The sequence below is a fragment of the Macaca thibetana genome, chromosome 17 (genome assembly GCF_024542745.1).
Source record: "Macaca thibetana thibetana isolate TM-01 chromosome 17, ASM2454274v1, whole genome shotgun sequence".
Lineage (NCBI taxonomy): Eukaryota > Metazoa > Chordata > Mammalia > Primates > Cercopithecidae > Macaca > Macaca thibetana.
The window spans coordinates 31,149,093-31,174,384 of record NC_065594.1 but is presented as its reverse complement, the minus strand read 5'-3'; the positions used below and the strand labels follow the sequence as shown (position 1 = coordinate 31,174,384).

Genomic DNA, 25,292 nt, shown 5'->3' with positions numbered 1-25,292 from the left:
CCCCAGCTCCACCCATATACCCTTCTCAGCCTCTGGTGTCTATCATTTTCTGCTTCCATGAGATCAACTTTTTTAGCTCCCACATAGGAGTAAGAACATGTGACATTTGTCTTTCTGTGCCATTTGTTTTTCATTTAACATAGTGACCTCCGGTTCCATCCATGTTACTGCAAATGACATGATTTCATTCTTTTCTATGACCAAATAGTATTCCATTGTGGATATATAGATATATATACCAGTGATCCTTCTCCCTTCCAAGTAGCTGGAACTACAGGCACACACCACCACACTTGGCTAATTTTTAAATTTGTTTTGTAGAAATGGGGTCTCACCATGTTGCTCAGGCTGGTCACGAACTCCTGGGCTCAAGCAATCCTCCTGCCTCAGCCTCCCAAAGTGTTGGGATTAGAGGCATAAGACACTATGATTGGCCCTTTTTAAATCTTTTTTCTTTATTTTTTTCTGACTGGGTTATTTCAAAAGACTTGTCTTCAAGTTCTGAGATGCTTGAAATAGTCTATTGTTGAATCTTTTTTTTTTTTTTTTTTTTGAGACGGAGTCTGGCTCTGTTGCCCAGGCTAAAGTGCGGTGGCGCCGTTTCAACTCACTGCAACCTCCGCCTCCTGAGTTCAAGCAATTCTCTTGCCTCAGCCTCTCGAGTAACTGGGATAATAGGCATGCACCACCATGGCCAGCTATTTTTTGTTTGTTTTTTTATTTTGTATTTTCAGGAGAGACAGGGTTTTACCATGTTGGCCAGGCTGGTCTCGAACTCTGGCCTCAGGTGATCCACCTACCTTGGCCTCCCAAAGTGCTGGGATTACAGGCGTGAGCCACTGTGCCTGGCCTCTATTGTTGAATCTTTTAAGTGTATATTGTATTTAATTCAATGAATTCTTCAGTTCCATAATTTCTATTTGGTTCTTTTTTATAATATACATCTCCTTATTAAATTTCTCATTCATATTCATATTAAATTTCTCAATCCTAAATTTTCTGATTTGTCATGTTTTTCAGTATTCTCTTGTATCTCATGGAGCTTCTTTAATATCAATATTTAAATTTTTTTCTGGGATTTAATAAATTTGTTTTTGATTGCGATCTGTTGCTGGAGAATTATTGTATTCCTCTGGAAGTGTCATATTTTATGGCTTTTTCATGCTTCCTGTGTCCTTGTGTTGATATCTGTGCATCTGATGTAATAGTTGCTTATTACAGTTTTTTAAATTTGCTTTCATGGGGTGGACTTTTGGTGTTGGGTAGGTAGGGCACTTAGGCTTTGATTCTGGGTGCACGCAGTAGTATACTCTCTGTATTTTTTTTTTTTTTTTTTTTTTTTTTTTTTTTTAGCTGTAAGCAGCATCAGTGGTGTCTGTGATTTTCCTTGGTGGCTTAAGGTGTGGTTGTTAATGAAGACTTCTGAAGTTTTGCTGGGGACCCAGGGGATTTTTGATACAAGGGAAGGTTTGTGAACCACTGATAAAAAGAAACTTGGGTCCAAAGGTTATTGCAATCATGTTACAAGCTTTGTTACCTTGAATACCTTTCTCTTTCATATGGTAGTCTTCAACCCTGGCATCAACCCTTTAAATTATAAACACCTGGGGAGTTTTTAAGACTACCATTACCTGGGCCCCAAAGCAAACCAATCAAATGGGAATCTCTGGGAAGGGGCACAGGCATCTGTGTTCTTAAACCCTCTCCAGTGAATTCAAGTGCAGTGAGAGCCAAGCCTCAGCAGTGAGCCTCGGAGTTCCTCCCCTTCTGTAAAGTGCGGATAATGCCCGTCTCTCTCTGAGTGAGCAGTAGTGCTGGGAGAAATAGGTGAAATGAGTTACATAGGTATGCATGATTAATGAAGCCAAATAATGAAGAGCTTGAGAAAGAATGAGCCCTTTCTTCTGTGTTCTGCAGTCCTTTACTCACCAGCTTCTGTAGGACTCCTGGCTCTGGGACTGCATAAGGTAGAGCTATCCATGAATCCCCTCCAGCATGACTTACATTTAATTTTCTTCTTCATTGTAAAGGGCTGAATCTTGAGCCAGGATCCCTAGATTTTAAGTGTTTTCTTCCCCCATTCCTTGTCACTGGACCTGGTACCATTTCTATATCATCCCAACACTTGCCTCAACTCAACAGAGGACTGATAAGGTTCAGATTTGTGCTAGTATCTCCATTATTATACCATAAAAATTGTAGGCCTTTAATATTATTTTAGGTTCACTACTCCTGAAACTAATAGCAGCAGGGGAGAGTAAACATTCTTGGGACAGAACGTCCTGTTACCCATCATGTCCTCTGTGGGTAGAACCAGGGCTGTGCTGTCAGCCAAGACTGGAGCTTTGAGGTTGATGTTTCCCTTGAGGCAGGTTTTAGGCAGACCAAGAGAAGATATTGTTTATATCTCTCAGGAGACAAAAAAAAAAAAAAAAAAAAAAATCCGAGTCCTTGGGTAAGGTATAGAAGGAAAGTTCAGGACCAGGTGCTGTAAAAAGTTTTACTGTTTACTCTGGGCTCAGTAATTTAGGAAAATTCTGAATTCATAGAATTAATTAATTTGACCAACATCTTTCGAGAACCTTTGTGGGATCACGAAAAAAGAAAACAAAAAAGATTCAAATACTGATCTCAAGAAGCTTGTAACTAAGTAGGCTATGTCTAGTTGAGTAATTATCCCATTTGAGGAATGAAGAGGGGAGGACTTACGGGAAAGCAGAGGAAAGATAGCTGCTTAGGCCGAGATGTTCAGAGAAGGCTGCATGGAGACGGTGGCATTTCATCTGAGCTTGTGAATATAGATGGAATAACTAACATACTCTGTCCCAGCTCAAATATCATGCCCTCACTGAGTCACCTCCCCTGAATATGCTGTCTAAATTACCACCTCATCATTCCTGTCTTATTTTTCTTCATAACAGTTATTACCCGACTTTATCTCTGTTTTTGTTTGTTTCTGTTTTTTTGAGACAGAGACTTGTTCTGTCACCCAGGCTGGAGTGCAGTGGCTATCTTGGCTCTCTGCAATCTCTGCCTCCCAGGTTCAAGCGATTCTCCTGCCTCAGCCTCCCAAATAGCTGGAGTTACAGGAGCTCGCTACCACACCCCACTAATTTTTGTATTTTTACAGAGTTTCACCATGGTGACCAGGCTGGTCTCAAACTCCTGACCTCAGGTGATCTGCCCACCTCAGCCTCCCAAAGTTCTGGTGGCATGAGCCACCGTGCCCGGCTGTTTTTGTTTTTTTGTTTTTGTTTTGAGACGGAGTCTGGCTCTGTCGCCCAGGCTGGAGTGTAGTGGCGCGATCTTGGCTCACTGCAAGCTCCGCCTCCCGGGTTCACGCCATTCTCCTGCTTCAGCTTCCCGAGTAGCTGGGACCACAGGCGCCCGCCACCTCGCCCAGCTAATTTTTTTTTTTTTTTTTGCATTTTTAGTAGAGACGGGGTTTCACCGTGTTAGCCAGGATGGTCTTGATCTCCTGACCTCGTGATCCACCTGCCTCGGCCTCCCAGAGTGCTGGGATTACAGGCGTGAGCCACCGCGCCTGGCTGCTCGGCTGTTTTTTATTATTGGTAAATAATGCTAAAAGGTAAGTTCCATCAGGGCAGTTTCATCTCTTTTGTTCATCCCTATCCCCAGCACCCAGAAAAGCATCTGGAACACAGTAGACACTCAATAAATGGAATAAATGAACAAACGGATAGATAGATGGATACACTTTTGTTTCATAGGGCATCACAGGAATTCGTTTTGCTGGAGGAGAGAAGTGCTACATTAAAGCGCAAGTGAAGGCTCGTATTCCTGAGGTGGGCGCCGTGACCAAACAGAGCATCTCCTCCGAACTGGTGGGTACCAACATGCCTGAGACAGTGAGACTGCTAGGCAAACATTGTTCGAAGGCACAACCCTTTCGGTTTTTATTTTTATTTTTATTGAGACAGACTCTCACTCTGGAATGCAGTGGCGCTTTTGGCTCACTGCATCCGATTCTCCTGTCTCAGCTTTCCAAGTAGCTGGGACTACAGGCACGCCACCACGTCCAACTCACTTGTATTTTTAGTAGATACGGGCTTTCACCATGTTGGCCAGGCTCTTCTTGAACTCCTGGCCTCAAGTGATCTGCCCGCCTCAGCCTCCCAAAGTGCTGGGATTACAGGAGTGAGCCACCGCGCCCAGCCTAAAGGCACAACCCTTTTGGTTTCTAGTATCTGGATAGGTTCATGACTAGATCGTAAATTCTATTTCTTCTCTGCCAAAGGAATTTAAACTGTTTTTGTCCTACTGGGGTCAAGGGATTCTTCTCACATGATATAGCATATTTAAACGTTTTGGGAAGCCACATTTTAAAGTGCATAAAGGGGCTGGGTGCTCATATGGCCTTATTTGCCTGCGGTTAGGGAACTATCTGGTCTGTGGTTAAGACTCCACAATAGAGGCAGGCATGGTGGCTCACGCTGGTAATCCCAGCACTTTGGGAGGCTGAGGTTGGCAGTTCATCTGAGGCCAGGAATTTAAGACAAGCCTTGACAACACAGCAAAACCATGTCTCTACTAAAAACACAAAAAATTAGCTGGCCGTGGTGGTGCGTGCCTATAGTCCCAGCTACTCAGGAGGCAGAGGTGGGAGGATCACTTGAGCCCAGGAGATTGAGGCTGCAGGGAGCTAAGATTGCACCACTGTACTCCAGGCTGGGCGTCAGAATGAGACCCTATCTCCCCAAAAAAACCCAAACACACACAAAAAACAAAAAACAAAAAACAAAAAACCCAAAAGAGACTCCACAATAAAGACAAAGGACTCCACAAGATAGAGTCTTCATTAAAGGGACCCACGATAGCGAATCACACAGCCTCCACTGGAAAGCAGCCACAGGGCACTCATCCCCCACCCCAATGCCAGCCGGCTTCACTGAGGGTAGTTCTAATTGTTTTGCCCTACATTAAGCTGAGATAGCTCCTCCTACAACTTCTTCCCACTGGTTCAGGTTCAGCCCATTGAAGCTACACAACATATATCCAATTCCTTTTCTATGTGTCAAACCTGTGAGGTTTTAAAACATGTTTCTTTCATTTATTATTAATAACTTGCCTTTGAGCTTGATTTTTTTTAAAATTTAGGAATTGCATACAGTGTTCTAAAGACACATTTAACAATAATACCTTTCTTTTAATAGTGGTTTAGGGCTTACAAAGTGGTCCCATTGATTATTGTCTTTTATTTGAGTTGTGGCAGGAGAGGGTGGAGAGAAAATGGGCTTTGAAGTCAGAAAGACGTGGATTTACATCCCAGCTCTCATACTCCCTATGGATATTGTCATCTGCAAGCTGGGGGTATGCACACAGCACCCATGGCCCTGAATCTACCTGATGGTTGACAGATGGCTGCTGCTCATTGTTAATTTTATTATGATCATCTTTGATCCTCCCAGTATCCCTTGAGAGGAGGTAAAGCAAGTATCAGCTCCCTCAAGGCAAAAGAGGAAAACTATGGGTAAGCAAAGGTGCCTGGAAACTGCCTGATTGTTTGCCCCCATAGGAACAGCTGCAGGCAGTGTCTCAAAACAGAACAAAACAAAAGCTAAAAAACAAACCTGTGAGTTTGTAAAGCTGGCTACCATTCCTCTGTTTTCTCTTTTCTACTGTTTCCCATCCATCCTGTGAGATGTATTCCAGACCTTCCTTGCTCTGGTCATTCTCTCCTGATGGTGTTCCAGCTGGTTCCTTATGAGCTGTGCTGTTCAGAATCAAAGGCCATCTTCTCGGTGCGAATATGTTATACTAAGTATAAAAATGGGACCAAGACCTCCTTTGTTCAGACCCTTGAACTTCTCTTATTGCATTACCATTTTTTATAGTCATATCCCTCAGTTTCTGTCATGAAGACTTCAGTGAACTATAATCCTTGCCATTTTCCCTATAAATGGACCCAGAACTTGTTCTCTCCTGCCTTCTACAAGGACCAGTTCCCCAACAATGGCTGACCCAAATTTAATCATAAGTTTGCAGTATATTTTCTGGGTTTTTTAATATATTTTTCCCTGATTTTTTTTTTGAAAAAAGACTTTGTTACTGTAGGAAATTTGAGAGATACATAAAAGTATATATACAGATGGCCAAATAGGAACAGCTCCAGTCTGCAGCTTCTAGCATGATCAACACAGAAGGTGGGTGATTTCTGCATTTCCAACTGAGGTACCTGGCTCATCTCACTGGGACTGGTTAGACAGTGGGTGCAGCCCACAGAGGGCAAGCCAAAGCAGGGTGGGGCATTACCTCACCCAGGAAGCTCAAGGGGTTGGGGAACTAACTCCTTCCCCTAGCCAAGGGAAGTTGTGAGGGACCATGCCATGAGGAACAGTGCCTTCCGGCCCAGATACTATGCTTTTCCCATGGTCTTTGCAACCTGCAGACCAGGAGATTCCCTTGGGTGCCTACACCACCAGGGCCCTGGGTTTCAACTGGGTGGCCATTTGGGAAGATACCAAGCTAGCTGCAGGAGTTTCTCTTCATACCCCTGTGGGGCCAGGAACTCCAGCACGACAGAGCCATTCACTCCCCTGGAAAGGGGGCTGAAGCCAGGGAGCCAAGTGGTCTACCTCAGTGGATCCCACCCCCATGGAGCCTAGCAAGCTTAGATCCACTGGCTTGAAATTCTTGCTGCCAGCACAGCAGTCTGAAGTCGACCTGGGACACTTGAGCTTGGTGGGAGGAGGGGCGTCCACCATTACTGAGGCTTGAGTAGGCGGTTTTCCCCTCACAGTGTAAACAAAGAGGCCAGAAAGTTCAAACTGGGCGGAGCCCACTGCAGCTTTTCAAAGCCGCTGTAGCCAGACTGCCTCTCTAGATTCCTCCTCTCCCGGCAGGGCATCAACTAACGGGCAAAATAACCAGCTAGCATCTCTGAAAGAAAGGCAGAAGCTCCAGTCAGGGGCTTATAGATAAAACTCCCATCTCCCTAGGACAGAGCACCTGGGGGAAGGGGCAGTTATGGGCACAGCTTCAGCAGACTTAAACGTTCCTGCCTGCTGGCTCTGAAGAGAGCAGTGGATCTCCGAGCACAGCACTCAAGCTTGGCTAAGGGACAGACTGCCTCCTCAAGTGGGTCCCTGATCCCCCATGCCTCCTGACTGGGAGACACCTCCCAGCAGGGATTGACAGACACTTCATACAGGAGAGCTCTGGCTGGCATCTGGTGGGTGCCCCTCTGGGACAAAGCTTTCAGAGGAAGGAACAGGCAGCAATCTTTGCTGTTCTGCAGCCTCTGCTGGTGATACCCAGGCATACAGTGTCTGGAGTGGACCTCAGCAAACTCTAGCAGACCTGCAGCAGAGGGGCTTGACTGTTAGAAGGAAAACTAACAAACAGAAAGGAATAGCATCAACATCACCAAAAAGGATATTCACACAGAAACCCCATCCGAAGGTCACCAACATCAAGGAAAAACCAGTGCAAAAAGGCTGAAAATTCCAAAAACTAGAATGCCTCTTCTCCTCCAAAGGATCACAACTCCTCGCCAGCAAGGGAACAAATCTGGACAGAGAATGAGTTTGACGAATTGACAGAAGTAGGCTTCAGAAGGTGGGTAATAACAAACTCCTCTGAGCTAAAGGAGCATGCTCTAACCCAATGCAAGGAAGCCAAGAACCTTGAAAAAAGGTTAGAGGAATTGCTAACTAGAATAACCAGTTTAGAGAAGAAATTAAATGATCTGATGGAGCTGAAAAACACAGCACGAGAACTTCGTGAACCATACACAAGTATCAATAGCCAAATCCATTAAGCGGAAGAAAGGATATCCAAGATTGAAGATCAACTTAATGAAATACAGCATGAAGACGAGATTAGAGAAAAAAGAATGAAAAGGAATGAACAAAGCCTCCAAGAAATATGGGACTATGTGAAAAGACCAAACCTACGTTTCATTGGTGTACCTGAATGTGACAGGGAGAATGGAACCAAGTTGGGAAACACTCTTCATGATATTATCCAGGAGAACTTCCCCAACCTAGCAAGACAGGCCAACATTCAAATTCAGGAAATACAGAGAACACCACAAAGATACTCCTCGAGAAAAGCAACCCCAAGATACATAATCGTCAGATTCACCAAGGTTGAAATGGAGGAAAAAATGTTAAGAGCAGTCAGAGAGAAAGGTCAAGTTACCCACAAAGGGAGGCCCATCAAACTAACAGCGGATCTCTCGGCAGAAACCCTACAAGCCAAAAGAGAGTGGGGGTCAATATTCAACCTCTTAAAGACTTTTCAACCCAGAATTTCATATCCAGCCAAACTAAGCCTCATAAGCAAAGGAGAAATAAAATCCTTTACAGACAAGCTAATGCTGAGAGATTTTGTCACCACCAGGCCTGCCTTACAAGAGCTCCTGAAGGAAGCACTAAATATAGAAAAGAAAAACCAGTACCAGCCACTGCAAAAACATACCAAATTTTAAAGACCATCAACACTATGAAGAAATTGCATCAACTAACGGGCAAAATAACCAGCTAGCATCAGAATGATAGGATCAAATTCACACACAACAATATTAACTTTAAATGTAAATGAGCTAAATCCCACAATTAAAAGACACAGACAGGCAAATTGGATAAAAAGTCCAGACCCATCGGTATGCTGTGTTCAGGAGACCCATCTCACGTGCAAAGACACACATAGGCTCAAAATAAAGGGATGGAGGAATATTTACCAAGCAAATGGAAAGCAAAAAAAAAGCAGGGGTTGCAATCCTAGTCTCTGATAAAACAGACTTTAAACCAACAAAGATCAAAAAAGACAAAGAAGGGCATTACCTAATGGTAAAAGGATCAATGCAACGAGAAGAGCTAACTATCCTAAATATATATGCATCCAATATAGGAGCACCCAGATCCATAAAGCAAGTTTCTTAGAGACCTACAAAGAGACTTAGACTCCCACATAATAATAGTGGGAGACTTTAACACCCCACTTTCAATATTAGACAGATCAATGAGACAGAAAATTAACAAGGATATTCAGGACTTGAACTCAGCTCTGGACCAAGCAAACCTAATAGACATGTACAGAACTCTCCACCCCAAATCAACAGAATATACATTCTTCTCAGTACCACATCACAATTATTCTAAAATTGAACACATAATTGGAAGAAAAGCACTCCTCAGCAAATGCAAAAGAACAGAAATCATAACAGTCTCTCAGACCACAGTACAATCAAATTAGAACTCAGGATTAAGAAGCTCACTCAAAACTGCACAACTACATGGAAATTGAACAACCTGCTCTTGAATGACTACTGGGTAAATAACGAAATAAAGGCAGAAAGAAAGATGTTCTTTGAAATCAATGAGAACAAAAACACAATGTACTAGAATCTCTGGGACACACCTCAAGCAGTGTTGAGAGGGAAATTTATAGCAGTAAATGCCCACAGGAGAAAGCAGGAAAGATCTAAAATCGACACCCTAACATCGCAATTAAAAAGAACTAGAGAAGCAAGAGCAAACAAATTCAAAAGCTAGCAGAAGACAAGAAATAACTAAGATCAGAGCAGAACTGAAGGAGATAGAGATATGAAAAACCCTTCCAAAAATCATTGAATCCAGGAGCTGGTTTTTGGAAAAGATTAACAAAATAGATAGACCACTAGCCAGACTAATAAAGAAGAAAAGAGAGAAGAATCAAATAAACACAATAAAAAATGATAAGAGGGATATCACCACTGATCCCACAGAAATACAAACTACCATACTATAAACACCTCTACACAAATAAACTAGAAAATTTAGAAGAAATGGGCAAATTCCTGGACACATACACCCTCCCAAGACTAAACCAGGAAGAAGTCGAATAACAAGGTCTGAAACTGAGGCAGTAATTAATAGCCTACCAACCAAAAAAAGTCCAGGACCAGACATATTCACAGCCAAATTCTACCAGAGGTACAAAGAGGAGCTGGTACCATTCCTTCTGAAACTATTCCAAACAATACAAAAAGAGGGATTCCATCCTAACTCATTTTATGAGACCAGCATCATTCTGATACTAAAACCTGGCAGAGACACAACAAAAAAAGAAAATTTCAGGCCAATATCCCTGATGAACATCAATGCAAAAATCCTCAATAAAATACTGGCAAACTGAATCCAGCGGCATATCAAAAAGCTTATCCACAATGATCAAGTTGGCTTCATCCCTGGGATGCAAGGGTGGTTCAACATACACAAATCAATCAACATAATCCATCACCTAAACAGTACCAATGACAAAAACCACATGATTATCTCAATAGATGCAGAAAAGGTCTTCAATAAAATTTAACACTGCTTCATGCTAAAAGCCTTCAATAAACTAGGTATTGATGGTATCTCAAAATAATAAGAGCTATTTATGACAAACCCACAGCCAATATCATAGTGAATGGGCAAAAACTGGAAGCATTCACTTTGAAAACCGGCACAAGATAAGGATGCCCTCTCTCACCACTCCTATTCAACATAGTGTTGGAAGTTCTGGCCAGGGCAATCAGGCAAGAGAAAGAAATAAAGGGTATTCTAATAGGAGGAGAGGAAGTCGAATTGTCTCATTTTGCAGATTACATGATTGTATATTTAGAAAACTCCATCGCCTCAGCACAAAATCTCTTTAAGCTGATAAGAAACTTCAGCAAAGTCTCAGGATACAAAATCAATGTGCAAAAATCACAAGCATTCCTATACACCAATAATAGAGAGCCAAATCATGAGTGAACTCTCATTCACGATTGCTACAAAGAGAATAAAATGCCTAGGAATACAACTCACAAGGGATGTGAAGGACCTCTTCAAGAACTACAAACCACTGCTCAAGGAAATAAGAGAGGACACAAACAAATGGAAAAACATTCCACGCTCATGGATAGGAAGAATCAATGTTGTGAAAATGGCCATATTGCCCAAAGTAATTTATAGATTCAATGCTATCCCCATCAAGCTACTACTGACTTTCTTCACAGAATTAGAAAAAACTACTTTAAATTTCATATGGAACTGAAAAAGAGCCCGTATAGCCAAGACAATCATAAGCAAAAAGAACAAAGCTGGAGGCATCATGCTACCTGACTTCAAACTATACTACAAGGCTATAGTAACCAAAACAGCATGGTACTGGTACCAAAACAGATATATGGACCAATGGAACAGAACAGAGGCCTCGAAATACTGCCACACATCTACAACCATCAGATCTTTGACAAAACTGACAAAAACAAGCAATGGGGAAAGGATTCCCTATTTAATAAATGGTCTTGGGAAAACTGGCTAGCCATATGCAGAAAACTGAAACTGGGCCCCTTCCTTACACCTTGTACAAAAATTAACTCAAGATGGATTAAAGACTTAAATGTAAGTCCTAAAATCATAAAAACCCTAGAAGAAAACCTAGGCAATACCATTCAGGACATAGGCATGGGCAGAGACTTCATGACTAAAATACCAAAAGCAATAGCAACAAAAGCCAAAATTGACAAATGGGATCTAATTAAATTAAAGAACTTCTGCATAGCAAAAGAAACTATCATCAAAGTCAACAGCCAACCTACAGAATAGGAGAACAAATTTTTGCAATCTATCCATCTGACAAAGGGCTAATATCCAGAATCTACAAGGAACTTAAATTCACAAGAAAGAAACAACCCCATCAAAAAGTGGGTGAAGGATATGAACAGACACTTCTCAAAAGAAGACATTTATGTGGCCAACAAACATATGAAAACAAGTTCATAATCACTGGTCATTACAGAAATGCAAATCAAAACCACAATGAGATACCATCTCATGCCAGTTAGAATGGCAACCGTTAAAAAATCAAGAAACAACAGATGCTGGAGAGGATGTGGAGGAATAGGAATGCTTTTACACTGTTGATGGGACTGTAAATTAGTTTAACCATTGTGAAAGACAGTCTGGTGATTCCTCAAAGATCTAGAACCAGAAATACCATTTGACCCAGCAATCCCACCACTAGGTATATACCCAAAGGATTATAAATCATTCTACTATAAAGACACATGCATACGTATGCTTACTGCAGCACTATTCACAATAGCAAAGACTTGGAACCAACCCAAATGCCCATCAATGATAGACTGGATAAAGAAAATGTGGCACATGTATACCATGGAATACTATGCAGCCATAAAAACGATGGGTTCATCGGATTTGCAGGGACACGGATGAAGCTGGAAACCATCATTCTCAGCGAAGTAACACAGGAACAGAAAACCAAACGCCGCATGTTCTCACTCATAAGTAGGAGTTGAATAATGAGAACACATGGACACAGGGCGGGGAACATCACACACCGGGGCCTATCAGGGAGTGGGGTGCTAGGGGAGGAATAGCATTAGGAGAAATATCTAATGTAGATGATGAGTTGATGGGTTCAGCAAACCACCATGGCATGTGTATACCTACGTAACAAACCTGCACGTTCTGCGTATGTATCCCATAATTTAAAGTACAATTAAAAAAAATTAAAACAGTTGAACTCATGGAGAGAGAGAGCAGAAGGATGATCACCAGAGGCTGGAATGGTTGGGGGAAGGGAGGATGGTAATAGGCACAAAAAATAGTTATAAAGAACAAAAAATAGAAAAACTAAATAAGACCTAGTATTTGCTAGCACAGCAGGGAGACTGTAGTAAAAAATAATTGTACATTAAAAAAAATCTAAGAGTATAACTGAATTGTTTGAAACAAAGAATAAATGCTTGCAGTAATTACCCTCATGTGGTAATTATGCATTGCATGCTGGTATCAAAATATCTTAGGTAACCCATAAGTATATATCTACTATAGATCCACAAAAATTAAAAATAAAAAAGAAAATAGGTGTAAGAATGTTAATTAAAATATGAGTAAAAGGAATATAGCAATATGTTGAAGAAGTAACATGTCATGACAAGGTAAGGTTTATTTCAGGGCTGTACAGATGGTTCAATACTGGGACATCTTAGGGAAAAAAAGTATAGATAATAAAAATTACATACAATTATATAATTCACAAAAAGCTAATGCTAATGTTTTGGTGAATTTTCTCCGTTGTGTGTGTGTGAGAGAGAAAGTGATAGTCTTTCCATAAGTGAAATTATACTGTTGTATGGCTTATTATTGTCATAACTTTAGTTCTTCTAAAATGTAGATTATAATGGACATAATGCTTTATCACATGATTATAATTTTAAAAGTCTTTTATTCTTAAATACTTTAGATATCTTCAATTTTTCATTAGTTTAAATAATAACAATAAAAATTACTATTTTTAAATAACATCATTTACCATGGTAAATAAATTCGCCATGATGGTGAATGCTTTTATATTTAAATCTTTGTCTGCATCTGATTCTTAGGCCAAAGAAGTAGATTATTTGTCGTGTGTTTCAGTTGTTTATGTCATGCATAATGGATCCTCTAGTGGACAGAAACAAATTCAGACAATACATTTGTGTGAATTAGGAATATATTTGGCTGTCAGTAGCAGAAAACTACCCTTAGAGTTACTTACACAAACTGGGATCTGTTTTTCTCCACAGTAAGCAATGCGGAGGCAAGTGGCTGCAGGCATTGGCTCAGTGGCCAGCATTTCTGTGATTTTTAAAAATCTTGCCTTCCAGCTCCAATCGGTTGCCACTGCTCAACCTCTTCCTGACTTCCTTAGTTGGCATTCAAGTAAAAATGTCAGGAAAAAAGAGGTTGAGCAATGCCAACCACGACTTCCCTTTAATCAGGAAAAGCAGAAGGCCTCCCAGGCCCTCAGCATACTCTGGATCTCGCTGGCTAGCACTGGTCACCCGGGCATCCCGGATTGCTGGAGAACTAGAGAAAGCAAGTGTCTCTCCTGGGGCTGGGCTCACTGCTGCTTCCAATAAAAGGACTATGTTACAAGGCAGGTGAGGGAGGAAGGAGATTGGGTAGGCAACCGAAAGTACATACTTCAAGATTTATTTAACATTCTTAGCGTGGAGGATGCATCTATATGCATTATCCCAATCACCCCACTCTTCCCCACACACTTTAGACTAAGATGGGGTAGATTTATGTACCACTTGCTTTCATAAATTTTTCATCAGTTTTGTATAACTTTAAAAAGCTACAGTACTCAAAGAGCATTCATTTCCTGGATGCAGCCATTTAATTTAAGGTGAATAACTGGATTACCTGACTGTTAGCTTCCTCCAATAACTTTAAGTTGTTTTAATGCAGCCATAAGCCTGAGGGAGAAAGCATAAATGAAGTACCGCTTTTAGCTAAAAATTAGGAGAAAACATTTTAATTTCTCCAAGCTATTGCAAACTAATAAATACATGAAAGGAACAACCTGGCAAGATAAATTTGTCTCCTGGGTTATCAAACCATTCTCAGCATCTCACTGTGGAAGAAAATCCAAGGTTTAACTTTGAAATCTCAGTGGTGTGCTTGATGCAAGGAACATCTGAAATATGTGTTGTTACAGCTGGGAAATGGAGAAATGGTTTATGTTAAATAATACTTTGAACCGAAGACATTAAAGAGGCAATCACTTGCTTTTTCCATTGTTGTTCAGAAGCTGCAGAACAAAACCCCACAAGATTTTCACTTCAAATGAAGGCTTCCTCTATCCTTTGTAGGATTCCAGGGTTCGTTCAATTGCTTTTCCTCAAAAACATCTTTGATCAAAAACATCAGATTAACCTAAATCTCAAAGTTGGTATCAAGTAATTTTCACTTCAACTCAGGGCACTTATGTTCACATGGTACAGCTATCCAGAGTCAGGGCAACAGGAGGAGGCGTGCTGAATATTGTGAAAAGAGCTACAAAGAGAAGAGATTAGAACCGTAAAGTGCACGACTGTACACACGCACACTCGGAATTCTCATTAATTTTTTATAAGGCAAAATAACCTTTTAGCAACACATGACTCTTAATATGCAGCATGTTTCACTGTCCTCTTTGCTCAAATGCAATCGTTTTTACTTTCAGGAAGGCAAGATCATGCCAGTCAAATATGAAGACAATTCTCTTATCTGGGTGGCTGTAGATCAGCCTGTGAAGGACAACAGCTTCTTGAGTTCTAAGGTCTTAGAACTCTGCGGCGACCTTCCTATTTTCTGGCTTAAACCAACCTATCCAAAAGGTAACATTTTAAATTATCTTAATGCTGTTTACAACTCTCCCTGTTCATGCATGTGAGGTTCCTCCAAGCCCCTCCACAGGCCTGAGCATGTAACAAGGAGGATAAATCAGGATGCATGTGGCAGTGTCTCAGTAATTAGCATGAGAGATGAAAGCAGGAAAATAGCCCATGACTATTGTAGGGAAGGGAGGGAGCAGTGGGGTTAACAGGAGGCAGATTGGGAAGACAACGCCAAGGCATTACCTGCAGCTTTTGTTTATGACACTCTCACTTCTTTCTGCTCTGCCCCTTAATCTCAGTTGTTTGCACCTTCCAATTTTACATTTTTTTATTTCTAAGGCATAGAATCAAGGGACTAAGAAACTGTCATACTGCCGAGTCTTTATTGTGTTCAAACCTAGAATTATGGGACAGCCAAAAGCTGCTGTGGGTATTGGCTGAGATTCCTCAAATTCAGAGCTTGAATATTAGCTTCCAAGTCCAGTGAAAATAAATGCAGACTCCCTGGAGTTCACAGCTAGGCTGGAGCATATCTTTGAGCTATTTCTGGGTGATGAAGGGCAGGTGAGCTCGGTGGACCTCGCTCTGCCTCCTGAGTTTCTCCTGTCCCCCGAGTTCTCTCACTATTTCTACTGCAGTCACCACACTGGCCTCCCAAAGGCCTATTTTGTAGCTCTGGTTCAAGTGTGGGAAAAAAAGGCCTTTCTCCTAGCACAGCTGAGATAGGCTAATGTTTTCTGAAAGATTTTATGGAACACTAGCAGACAGCAGCATGGAAATAAAGAAAATATAGGCCTTTAAAAGCACTAAGCTGGCCGGGCGCGGTGGCTCAAGCCTGTAATCCCAGCACTTTGGGAGGCCGAGGCGGGTGGATCACGAGGTCAGGAGATCGAGACCATCCTGGCTAACATGGTGAAACCCCGTCTCTACTAAAAATACAAAAAACTAGCCGGGCGTGGTGGCGGGCGCCTGTAGTCCCAGCTACTCGGAGGCTGAGGCGGGAGAATGGCGTGAACCCGGGAGGCGGAGCTTGCAGTGAGCCGAGATCGCGCCACTGCACTCCAGCCTGGGCGACACAGCGAGACTCTGTCTCAAAAAAAAAAAAAAAAAAAAAACCACTAAGCTTGGTGGGCATGCAGGGAAAAGACTGGGCAGTTAGTGTTTAATAGGTACAGTTTCATGTTTTGCAAGATGAAACATGTTCTAGATGGTGATGATTGCACAGCAATGTGAATGTACTTCATGCCACTGAACTGTACACTTAAAAATGGTTAACGTGGTAAATTTCATTATGTATATTTTACAATTTTTAAAAGTACCCACCAGGCTTAGGAAGTACAGGTCGCTGATTCTGCCATGACTAACTTATTCTTATGGTTCACAAGTCCCATTCTGTCCCAAAGCTGGAGAAGATGGCTCCTCTCTAGCCTGGGTGAGGCAAATAGGATTCAGTGACAAGCCACTGGCAGTAACTGCCCGGCACAGTGGGCTGGGAAGGAGCTTGAGACCATATGCAGGCTCAGTAAGAAAGAATTCCAAACTCAGTCAACACGGGCTGGCCGGCTGAAGCAGGCAGGAGAGGGGCTGCCAAATGGGCTGTGCTGTTGCCATTCCTTCTCTTGCTCCTGTGGGTGGTCACAACTCACAGTTCTATGATGGCTTGCCAAGTTCTGGCTTTCTGTTCCACACCTGCCGCCACCTGGGTGGGCCTTCTTACTTTCCATCGCCCAGGAACTCCCACCTTTTCCAGTTGAGGACAAGAGTCTGCAGTGCGCTACCAGTTAGGGCTCTCCCTGATCACGCTGAGGACAAGCCTCTTACCCAGAGAGTTCATTCACTCATTTGACAGACATTCATGAGGGCCTAGTATGTGCCATATACTTGTCATAGGTACTTGAGGTGCATCCGTGAATAGAATAGACAAGAACCCATGCCCTCAAGGAGTTTTGCATTGTAGCAAGGGGAGACAGCAAATAAACACTAAATTAAAATAAGAAAATTGTATAATATGATACAAGGTGCTATGGAAAACACCAGTGCAGGGCCATGGGGTGGGCATTGGCGATCAGAACACAGCATTATCGGCAATGCTAAGACAACTGGTATGATGAGTAATTTCTCACTTGGGGAAAGAGCTTCTTCCCTACACATTCAAGATGTGGTTTGGTCCCTCCTAGCCCAATAGCATGAACACATTTTAAGTATTCAATCACCACAACATCCATACAAGAATCACACATATTATGTACACAAGAAAAGTGGAAAACACCTCAATGCCCCCAGATTAGAAAGGTAAATGTTGATATATCCATAAAATGGAATATCATAGATATGAAAAATGGATTCCCCCATCTCTCATAAGTACAGTTATATTTTACAGTACAATCAAGAAACTAAGTCCCCCTCTGATGATGCCAGGCTTCCTACCACCTAATTCTAATAAAAGCACCACACTCCAGGGTCCAGTGGCCCATGTCCTTGGATCTTGAAGCCAGCAGGTCATCAGTGTCACACAGCTGTATTATCAGAGACACTGGGAATGACAGCTGGACACAGGTCAGAAGGGAAGGGGGAGAGCTGACGCCTGCTGAGCTCTATGTGTCAGGCATGACACTAGAGCATTACGCTTTGTCCTCATTTAATCTTCGCCAACAACTGTGGGGGTAACTACTCGTTCCCATTTTATAGATGAAGAAACTAAGGTTCACAGAGGTAAGTAATTTGCCTAAGGTCATTTAGTTAGTTAAATGAAGCAGAACTGTGATCAAATCCAGGTCTCACTTGTGCCTCTCCAACCATGCTATCTGTGGAAGCTACCAATGGCTTTAAAGCACATCTGAGTTCTCCTAAATAACAAAGCATGATATAATCCTCATCACCTAATAGTTCAGTGCTTATTATATGCAACACATTGTGCTTAAACCTTTAGACAGATTCTCATTAACCCTATCACTACCCTATGAATTAGATACTATTATTATCCCCATTTTACAGATAACGAAACTGGGTCTCAGAGAGACACCAAAATCCAAGCTGTGTGGTACTTTCTACTTTTTTTTGAGATGGAGTTTCACTCTTGTCACCCAGGCTTGAGAGCAATGGCACAATCTTGGCTCACTGTAGCCTCTGCCACCCGGGTTCAAGTGATTCTCCTGTCTCAGCCTCCCGAGTAGCTGGGATTACAGGTGCCTGCCACTGCGCCCGGCTAATTACTGTATTTTTAGTAGAGATGGAGTTTCACCATGTTGACTAGGCTGGTCTCGAACTCCTGACGTCAGGTGATCTGCCTGCCTCAGCCTCCCAAAGTGCTGGGATTACAGGCGTGAGCTACTGCTCCTGGCCTGTATTTTTGTTAATTGGCAGCCATCAGCCCCGCTGCAGGACCCATGAGGCTGTGTGGTAAACTAGACCCAGGGTGTTCACGCTGGGCACGTAGCTATGCCAACCATTCTGTGATCTTGGCCAAGTCACTTGGCCTTTCTGAGGCTTGATACCCTCATATATAAAAGCATTTGCTTTTTCTATCCCATAGGATTTTTAAAAAGCATAAGCCAAGATATTTCCCTTGCAAACTGTAAAGCTTTATACTGATATAGTCAATCCATTAGGAATACTTAGGGCTATAATTAACAGAATATTTGATCAACAGTGGTTTCAACAAACACAGGTTTATTTTTTTCATATAGCCAGAAGTCTAGAGAGAGGAGGTTTTTGACACTACCTGCTACTCAATGATACGATCAAGTCTCTTCCCAGTTACCATTTTACTACCTGTAGCATGCTGGCTTATGATGCCTATCACTTCACAGTCACAAGTTGACTCTTATAACTCCAGATATCACATCTGTGTTCAAGAAAGGAAAAACAAGACAGAGAAGCCTGTCTGTCCCCTTTTACCGAGAAAGCAAAAGGCTTCCCAGAAACTGCACTAGCATATTCTGCTGATGTCTCCCTGGTCAGATATGTCTCACCTGGCCACTTCTAATTGCAAAGGAAGCTGGGGAAATGAGGGTGTTTTACTTTCTCAGCCCCAGTAGCGAAGGCAGACCAAAAGAAAGGAGGGAGGTGGTGTTGAGTTTTGCCAGGCCATCTTACAATGTCGTCCTCAATTAGTATTACAAAACCAAATTCAGATTATCTGTATGTTTAACTATTAGCCCAAGACTCTAAACATGCTTTATTATTACAAACATCAGTACAAAAATTTTAAACCATCTGGTTATGCACAAACTTTGATATCCTTTTCTTATGTTTTTCACCCTGATAAACACAGATCTAATTTCCTTAATTATTCAAATAAAGGGATTAACTTACGGAAATTTTTGCAGAAATCCAGAGGGAAAGAAGAGAAGTGGTAAGAAAAATTGTTCCAACTACCACTAAAAGACCACGCAATGGACCACAGGGCAACCCAGGCGCTGGAAGACTGAATAATGAAACCAGACCCAGCATTCAAGAGGACTCACAAGCCTTCAATCCCGATAATCCTTATCACGTGCGTTCCGGTGCTTTATGACATGATTAGACAAATGCATTAAATATAGTGCCAAGGCCAGGTGCGGTGGCTTACACCTGTAATCCTAGCACTTTGGGAGGCAGAGGTGGGCGGATCACGAGGTCAGGAGTTCGAGGCCAGCCTGGCCAACATGGTGAAACCCTGTCTCTACTAAAAATACAAAAAATTAGCCAGGCATGGTGGCACACGCCTGTAATCCCAGCTACTCCGGAGGCTGAGGCAGGAGAATCACTCGAACCCAGGAGGCGGAGGTTGCAGTGAGCCAAGATTGGGCCACTGCACTCCAGCCTGGGTGACAGGGCGAAACTCCGTTTCAGAAAAAAATAGTGCCGAAATGGTGTTTGTACGTGAGGTTTCAAACGAGCATTTAGGTATTCAACTTAGACTTTTATTCAGTTATTTTAAAAATACATTTTCATTTGTTGCAAAGTTTTTTTGTTGTTGTTTCACTGCAACCTCCGCCTCCCAGGTTCAAGCAATTCTCCTGCCTCAGACTCCCAAGTAGGTGGGATTACAGGTGCCCGCCACCATGCCTGGCTAATTTTTTGTATTTTTCTTTTTTGGTAGAGACAGGGTTTTACCATGTTGGGCAGGCTGTTCTCGAACTCTTGACCTCAGGTGATCCACCTGCCTCGGCCTCCCAAGGTGTTGTTGGGATTACAGGCGTGAGCCACTGCACCCAGCCTGTTGTAAGGCTTGTAATTAAGGGTAAGAACACTTAAGCATTACCTCTGTAGTGTAAAATCCTGATTGGCTGGTAACCCTTATTCAGTTGTTTTCTGTGCTTTTTTGAGTCACAGGCAAATTCATGAAAACAAATTCATATGAGAAATTTGATTATTTGAAAATGTTTCCTAGAGTGCTCCCTGGAGGAAACATATGGAAGTATTCTCCTTCCCCCTTTATATCCACTTTATTCATTCATTCAACAGACAGTCATTTAGGCACCTGCTCTTTCCCAGGCTCTGTGCACAGTCAGGAGAACCTTCTGCCCTCAGGGGCTCTCAGTCCAGTTAGAGGATAGACCCACAGTTAGATGTAAAACGCTTTAGGCTGAAACACTAAAAAGTGATGTTTGTGAGGATGACACAAAGGTGCTAAAAACTCAAATCTTCCACAAAGTATTTACCCTTATACTTTTCAGGGAGTGAAAAAGTAGAATAAGTATTTATTTGTAGCTAGCTTTTAAAATAAAAAATACAGGTTGGGCGCGGTGGCTCACACCTGTAATCCCAACACTTTGGGAGGCCGAGGTGGGCAGTTCACCTGAGGTGAGGAGTTCAAGACCAGCCTGGCCAACATGGTGAAACCTCATCTCTATTAAAAATACAAAAAATTAGCCAGCACAGTGTCGCGCACCTGTAGTCCCAGCTACTCGGGCGGTTAAGGTAGGAGAATTGCTTGAACCCAGGAGACTGAGGTTGCAGTGAGCCAAGATTGCGCCACTGCACTCTAGTGTGGGTGACAGAGCGAGACTTCAACTAAAAATTAAATAAAATTTTAAAATACATGCAGAAATTTTTTAAAAAACAGTACAAAAGATATATTATGAAGTGTTTTCCTTCCACCCAAGACACCCTCCCCAAAGCAACCTATTAACAATGACTATTTGTCCAGTGTCTTTGCTTAAGTACACACAGACACAAGCACACACACTTTTAACACAAAAAAAGTTTTAACACAAAACTTTTATACCTTGCTCTCTTTCCAGTTACAGTATTTTGGAGACTGTTTTCCTACATAGTACCTCATTCATTTAATGACTACTATTCATTTAATAGTAATTCATTGTATACATAAATGTACAGAAATTTAGTTATGCTTTCATGACTATAAATTATTTCCGTCTTTTGCTGTTTGCAAATACTGCTACAGGATACAATCTTGTATATGACTTACAGGATTTGTACAGGATTATCAACAGTAAATCAAGGTAATGCAGGTGGAGCTCTTAGCACAGGGCTTGGGACACACAGGTGAGCAGTAACTTTCTCAATGTTAGCTATTAGTATTGTGCCGCTTTGTACACACACGGAAGTCTATGTTTAGCATAAATACTGAAGCATGAGTCTGCTGCATTGAAGTAGATTTACATTTTAATGGAGGATACCAAATTGTCTTTCAAGAAATTACATCAGCTATATGTCTGCAAACAGTAATGGAAGGACCCACTTATTATCAAACTTAAAAAAAAAAACTTTCACCAATCTCTTGGGTGTAAATTTTATCTCCTGGTTGTTTATCCTGCTTGTCTTTAATTATGCGTAAGGGTGAGCATCTTTTCATATACTAAGTCACCTGCACATTTTTCTATGTAGCCTATTCAGTCCAACACTATTTCAGGTGTTGCCAATATATTTCCTAGTTTATCATTTTAAAAATATTTTAGAAAACCTTGGAGCAAAAAGTATTTTCTAAATAACCAAAGGCTTATCATAAAATTCAGGACACCATAATACTACCTTAGCTTGAAGAAGAAAAAAAAAGAATCTGAATAGATGAACAAAATTTAATATTGTTTATTCCCTGGGGAGCTGGGCTGGCTGAATCTGGCTCAAGGGGTGAGGTCATCAGTCCCTTTACAGATGGGCAGGATGTGACTTTGCCTTGGATCCAGTCTTGAGTGACCTGTATCCCTTGAAAAACTCCAATTATATCAATTTTTTCCTTTATTATATGTTGGACTTTAAGCAGAAATGTTTTCAAAGCATTTATCTCCATGATCTCAGTCCTTCAGTTATTCCTTTAAAAAAATGTATCTTAGGGTAACAACATGAGATTTCCTCCCAACCTTTCAATCCTAAAACTTTGTCAGACCCTCAGATAAGGAAGTGCCTCAACCGACAGGCCTTTTAACTCTCCCTGCCCCATAATTAATAAATGAGGTTGTCTTTTTGCTGTCCCAGATTAACTTATTCAAGAAATAAGGCAAAGAACAGAGAGAGTCTGAATTAAAAAACGAATGCTTTAAGAGTAAGATAATAAATATTTTGATGACATAATTTGAATATAGGTTGTATCAGATCATGTTAATTTTGTGATAATGGCAATCTGGTTGTAAATTTAGGAAAACATCCTTATTTTGGGGGGCACATTCTAATTATTTATGGATGAAATGTCACAATTCCTCCAATTCTCTTTAAACTCACTTCAGAATTCACTTTAAAATACTAGTTTTGTTTTGATGGACATTATTTCCTTATCTTTTGCTGTTGCAGGAAGGGGAAAAGCAAATTTGACAATAGGTTAGCAATTGTCCAGTCTAGATGAGTCTACTGGTGTTCAATATATTTTTTTTCCTGTACTCTCCAGTATGTTTGAAATTTTTTTTTTTTCCAAGACAGTTTCACTCTTGTTATCCAGGCTGGAGTGCAATGGCACAATCTCACTTCAACTTCCGCCTCCTGGTTCAGAAGATTCTCCTACCTCAGCCTCCTGAGTAGCTGGAATTACAGGTGTCCACCAACCACGCCTGGCTAATTTTTTTTGTATTTTTTAGTAGAGATGGGGTTGGTTTCACCATGTTGGCCAGGCTGGTCTCAAACTCCTGACCTCAGGTGATCTACCTGCCTCAGCCTCCCAAAGTGCTGGGATTGCAGGCGTGAGCCACTGTGCCTGGCTGAAATTTTTAATAACTTCCTCCCCATCCCAAATTATGATTAAAGACTTTTTGTTTCAACACCAGAATCAGCTAACTTTAGGAAAGAGGCTTAAATTGAATCAAGAATTTTAAGATAAGGGCTTCTTGGGAATGTACTTCAATACTATATTAAAAATAATGCAGAATCTCTACCCTTAGAAGTCCCCTAAAAGGAAAACCAGATATGTAAACTGGGCAGGGTTAGAGGGATGGGAGTTCCTTCCAGTTCTGTAATCTCACCAGCAGTGAAGATGGAGATTTTTATTTCAATATAATCTTGTGTTTATATAACTATACTTACATAAAAAACTAGAAGGTAAAGTTTAAGGTCTTGAATTTTACATGTTTTTGTGGAGTCTTCCTGAGACCCCTTTGTCCCTATAGAGATAACATCCCCATTCTGTTACTGAAATGAAAGCAGGAGAAACTAAATGACTTGACAGTGTTCTCAGAGCCAGTGTAACTGGAACTGAAATCTGTCTTTAGCCTAGATTGATGAGTTTCAAAATGTGCTTCTAAAGAGCCTGGAAGCCATTACTGCAAGAAGTCACAAGCATTCAACTGACTTAGAATTAGCAGTGGCAGAAATGCTACTTTTTATCATAATGCTTCCTTTCTTGCTTTCCTACTTAAAACAAGCTGAGTTACTGAGTGGTAACCATGGTTCATTAAAGGCATGGAGAAACTCCAGAATATCATTTTAAAAGACAAAACAACTTTCTAGTCAGTGACAGGTGAGATAGGTGTAGATTCCTTGGTGTCAAAAGGAATTACGAATGACAGCAGGTAAACAAGATCAAAACTCTTTACAGCAGATTACAGTATCTCGTAGTAGTGAAAAATTCAGAATCTTATTTAAAAATAACATGCATGCTATGACCTTCTCATTATGCAGTTATCACAAATAATTATCTTTTATTTCACAGCAGCAGGAAGGGGAAAGCATGACATTCGACCCTAGACTGGATCACGAAGGAATCTGTTGTATAGAATGTAGGCGGAGCTACACCCACTGCCAGAAGATCTGTGAACCCCTGGGGGGCTATTACCCATGGCCTTATAATTATCAAGGTTGCCGTTCGGCCTGCAGAGTCATCATGCCTTGTAGCTGGTGGGTGGCCCGCATCTTGGGCATGGTGTGAAATCACTTCATGTATCATGTGCTGTAAAATAAGAACTAGCTGAAGAGACAACCAAAGCAGCATAAGGCATGCTGATGCTGATGGGACCACAAAATATTTTTACACTCTGAGCGGTTCTTCTTGACACTCTTAACAGAATTTTTTTCCAGAACTTTAGTATGTGCAAATGTACTGAAAGGGTAGTTCAAGTCTAAAATGCCATAACCCCTTTATTATTTGTCATTTTTTGCTTTGCTTTGCCATAAGTCTTCCCTTGCTTATATCTTCCAAAGCTATTTTGAAATAAACATGAAAATTTACAATTTGTCAAAAATCTCAATCGTACACTTGAGTTCCTTTTAATTAAGTCATGATGAAAATAAGTCATTGTTGTTTGTACAGAATTTCTCAATTGTTCTTAATCTTTTTTGCTCTTCCTCTTGTAAACGTGCCCCCAGAATTCCCAGATAAAAACACATAAAAAGGAAAGGATATAATGGAATCTATCTAAAAGTGAACATTTTTAGCCTCAATGTGGAAGCTCATGGGGAATTATTTGAGTGCACTGGCATGTGACCTGTGTTAAGAGTCACCTCCAGGAAAACAGCACTAGGATAAAGAAAAATGCAGTCGAAGATAAATCAGACTTGTGGGGAGGAAGGACTTTATTGACATTCTGAAAAGGTGGTCTTCACACCTTTCTCAATCTGTTTTCAATAAGTGGTCACTGGGCATGAAGCAGCATAATGATTTTTACCTTTGTAGTACAAATCAGGCTGCGGCTGTAGTCCAATTACCAATAAGTTACTCTCCTAGTAACAGGGCTGACAGTGTTGCTTGGCAGATACCGCAATAACATGTAATGGT

General features: G+C 41.4%; 1 protein-coding gene across 1 annotated transcript in view; it reads left to right on the top strand.

Annotated features, from left to right (window-relative positions):
- Positions 1–24,752, top strand: part of CNMD (chondromodulin) — a 36,513-nt gene extending 11,761 nt beyond the window's left edge. Inside the window, exons 4-7 of the mRNA XM_050766718.1 lie at positions 3,732–3,845; positions 14,995–15,148; positions 19,477–19,643; positions 24,231–24,752. Coding sequence (XP_050622675.1) covers positions 3,732–3,845; positions 14,995–15,148; positions 19,477–19,643; positions 24,231–24,446 — 651 coding nt within the window. The 3' untranslated portion in view covers positions 24,447–24,752. The remainder of the gene's footprint in view (positions 1–3,731; positions 3,846–14,994; positions 15,149–19,476; positions 19,644–24,230) is intronic.
- Positions 24,753–25,292: the final 540 nt, after the last annotated feature.